The 3,209-nt window shown below is 38.0% G+C and overlaps 1 protein-coding gene across 2 annotated transcripts; it reads right to left on the bottom strand.

Moving 5' to 3' along the window:
* Positions 1–2,922, bottom strand: LOC104219575 (protein NETWORKED 3A). Of its 2 annotated transcripts, XM_009770272.2 has the most exons (3): positions 2,833–2,922; positions 2,583–2,714; positions 1–1,667 (listed from the first exon to the last, which is right to left on the bottom strand). In XM_009770272.2, the coding sequence occupies exons 2-3, from the start codon at positions 2,683–2,685 to the stop codon at positions 1,009–1,011; spliced, it is 762 nt and encodes a 253-aa protein (XP_009768574.1). In that variant the 5' UTR covers positions 2,686–2,714; positions 2,833–2,922; the 3' UTR covers positions 1–1,008. The 2 variants fall into 2 exon arrangements, with proteins under 2 accessions (XP_009768574.1, XP_070006232.1); XM_070150131.1 differs by lacking the exon at positions 2,833–2,922 and having other exon boundaries at positions 1–1,683; positions 2,583–2,669.
* Positions 2,923–3,209: the final 287 nt, after the last annotated feature.

Raw genomic sequence — 3,209 nt, 5'->3', positions numbered from 1 at the left:
GTCATTCTTTCTTTCATTCTTTCCACCAAAGATAATACCTTTACTATTTCTGTGCCAAGAATAGGCAAAAGGGTGTCCATTCATTTCATCATCATTAATGGCTTTCACTTCCAAAAAGCCATTCTTGATTATACTCATGATTTTCTTGGTATGCCAATCTTTTTCTTCTTCTCTAGCCTTGGATAGAACTTCCCTAAGAAAGGTGCCAGCTTCAACTATTTCAGCTGCACCTGCATTATTGCCAAATCCACCATTATCTTCACCTCCATTCCCTGCACTTTCTCCAGATATAACTCCTCTGTTTCCTTCGCCCGGTGGCTCAGAACTTGCTCCTAGTGATTCTTCACTACCCACAATACCTTCAAGTCTCAGCCCACCAAATCCAGATGCTATGCTTGCTCCTGAATCTCTCATGCCATTTCAGCCTTCTGGGTCATTGCCAATTTACTCTGCAGTTCCTCTACCATTATTTTTTAGTGCAATTCTGGTCTTTGCTGTGTAAATTTCCTAATGGCTGCTGCATTCTGGTATAGTTTATTGGTTTATAAAATTTCACACCTCCTGTCCACATGTACTACAGTATATTCATGCTATTTTGCTTTTTCATCAGGGTACATAATCACTTGCTGCAACATTAGATTTCATTGTTTGGCGTATGACATTTTCATTTCTAAGTTAATTGAGATGTATTACGATTCTTGCATAAGAAGGGAATAAAACAATGACTCTCCACTTTGTATACAAAATTCATGCTTTTCCATTCTCTGTTTGAGGGTTTATGAACACAGTTGATTGTGCCCAACAAAAGAATATTAAAATGACACTGACATACACTATTATACATGACAATTTTGCTATAACTATAAAGAATATCAAGAATAATTTCTGAGGTATAATACTACACAAATGAAGTATAATCTTTGAGTATGCCTTTCTGCATATACTAGCTAAATCACTAGTACTTGATCAGTTGCTCTTAGTAACAATTGCAGCCTCTGAACTGGGAGTTCAGCTAAAGAGCCTTTTCCAGAACCCCTTCTTTGATGCTTTGAGCTCAATGGAGTTTTCTTTTTTCGGAGAGGTCGTAGCTACACTCATCCTCAGCTTATTGTTTTCCTCCCTCAGAAAATCCAAAGCTATACAAAGCTGTCTGATTGCCTCTCTTTTCTCTTCATCTTTCTGCATTAGAAGCTCTTGTTGGATTCTATTCTCTTCCTTCAATCTCTCAATTTCTTCCCTCAGTTTCAGTACTTCATCAGTTTTAAGGCTAAGGCCAGTTGATACTTCCACTTTCGCCTTCTCTACTTGGATTTGGATTTCTTCTTCGTTGTTATCAGGATCCTCTATCTCTGACAGATCAAAGGACTCGGACTCAGGGCCAAATGATTCTGAATAGCTGTCATAGGCTTTCTCCATAGAGTTGATCAATTTGTCCTCTGAGTATTTTGTGAAAGGCATTGGAGACTTCCACGATGCTAAAATGCGCGGGTCAGTTGTATGCTTGATTTGATCATATCCCTCAGCTAACAACCGATGGGCATGATAAATTTCCTCAATCATGTTAATGAGCTGTGGTCGCTTCTTGTAATACATCTCCGCTCTTTGGGCGAATGTATCTACATCTTCCTCAATGATCATGAGCATTGCCTCAGTCTTCTCATCTAGTTCTGCAACAATATACAACTATAGGCTACATGAAGCAAGTAGAGAAATTTTGCTAGTCCTTGGTATTTTAAAATATTTATGTTAATGCAATAGAAGGGGAGCCTTGGAGCAACGGTAAAGTTGTCTCCGTGTGACCTGTACGTCACTTGTTCGAGCCATGGAATCAGCCACTAATGCTTGCATTAGGGTAGGCTGCTTACATCACACCCCCTTGGGGTGCGGCCCTTTCCCGGACCCTGCATGAATGGAGGATGCATCGTGCACCGAGTTGCCCTTCTTTTTTTTTTGGTTACTGCAACTGAAAAAAAGAAGAGCGAAAGTTTTGGCATAATACTAAGGCACGAGCAATCTTAAATGTTGCTGATGAATATAACAGAAACAACAACTCCGCTTGTGTGAGCTCGCTCACATTGCTGGTCCTAAACTCGGATAAAAGACGGGGGTTGCGGCAGGCTGACAACGAGCGTAAAACTAGTTGACTTCTTGTCACATTACTAACAAGCATCAACTATTCTTAAAGTATTGGCTCTTTAGCCAAAAGGGACTCTAAATAGGTCCACATTATAATTAGGCAATCAGTTCTTAATACTAAAGCAAGATAATAAAAGTTTGACGAATTAACCTGAATAGCAAAGTTTCGCACCAGCAATTGGACCATAAAGATGGCGCTTTAATTGATCAAAACCAATACTTTTCGCTTCTTAGTTGAAAATAAAGACAAAACAGATTCAATTTTTCATAGCCTATTCAGTTTTCACTACCTTTTTAACGAGCATCGAATTTATCAAAAAGAAGCATGCAAAACATGTCAATTAAAATATAGACAACAAAAGTTATAAATTTGAAATCAGTGACTGGTTTCTAGCCTGTAGAGTGTAGAAAGATAAGAGGAAGAAGATGGGAGTACAGTTTCTCACCGGCTAGAGTTGATTGAAGCCACGGCGACCGGTTTTGGGTGGTATTTTTGTCACTGTTAAACCACCACCAATATGATGATAGCTTATCCCTTGCCACTCCCATTTGCTTTTAAACAATCTGACTTAATATAACTAAACAAAAAAAGATACACAATCAAATTTTTAGCTAGTATATGAATTTAGATATGGATATAAAGTGCAGCAGTAACAGATTCAGAAATACAAGTCAAAACCTATTAATGAAACTCACCTTAAAAGTTGTATAATCTTTCAAAGACAAAAGAAGACGGAAGCTGCTAATTAGTGATATTTTGCACTTTGATTTGTGTAGCGAAAGAAGTTACGTGGTACTGATATTATACTACAGTAGTAGGAGTTTAATCATATCCCGCTCCAGTTTCAGGAAAAGCGTGGTGGTTGGGCCCAAGTTATATTGCCATTTGTATTTGGACACTGGAGCGTTGTGAAGCAACGGTCCAAAAATGTAATCTGTTAATGTATTCTGTTTTTTTTCCTATTGTGCATTGATCTCCCCAATTACTATTATTATGCGTTTATCTTATATGATCCGGAAAAAAAGAGATCTAACTTTAATGACTATATATGTTGATAGATTCATCATGCCTT

The sequence above is a fragment of the Nicotiana sylvestris genome, chromosome 6 (assembly GCF_000393655.2).
Source record: "Nicotiana sylvestris chromosome 6, ASM39365v2, whole genome shotgun sequence".
Taxonomy (NCBI): Eukaryota; Viridiplantae; Streptophyta; class Magnoliopsida; order Solanales; family Solanaceae; genus Nicotiana; species Nicotiana sylvestris.
This window is presented reverse-complemented; position numbering and strand designations above follow the sequence as displayed.

Coding starts and splice junctions, on each gene's coding strand:
- LOC104219575 (XM_009770272.2), bottom strand. CDS start 2,685: ATGGGAGTGGCAAGGGATAAGCTATCATCATATTGGTGGTGGTTTAAC. Junction 1,668..2,582: donor GCTTCAATCAACTCTAGCCG/GTGAGAAACTGT, acceptor ATATTGTTGCAG/AACTAGATGAGAAGACTGAG.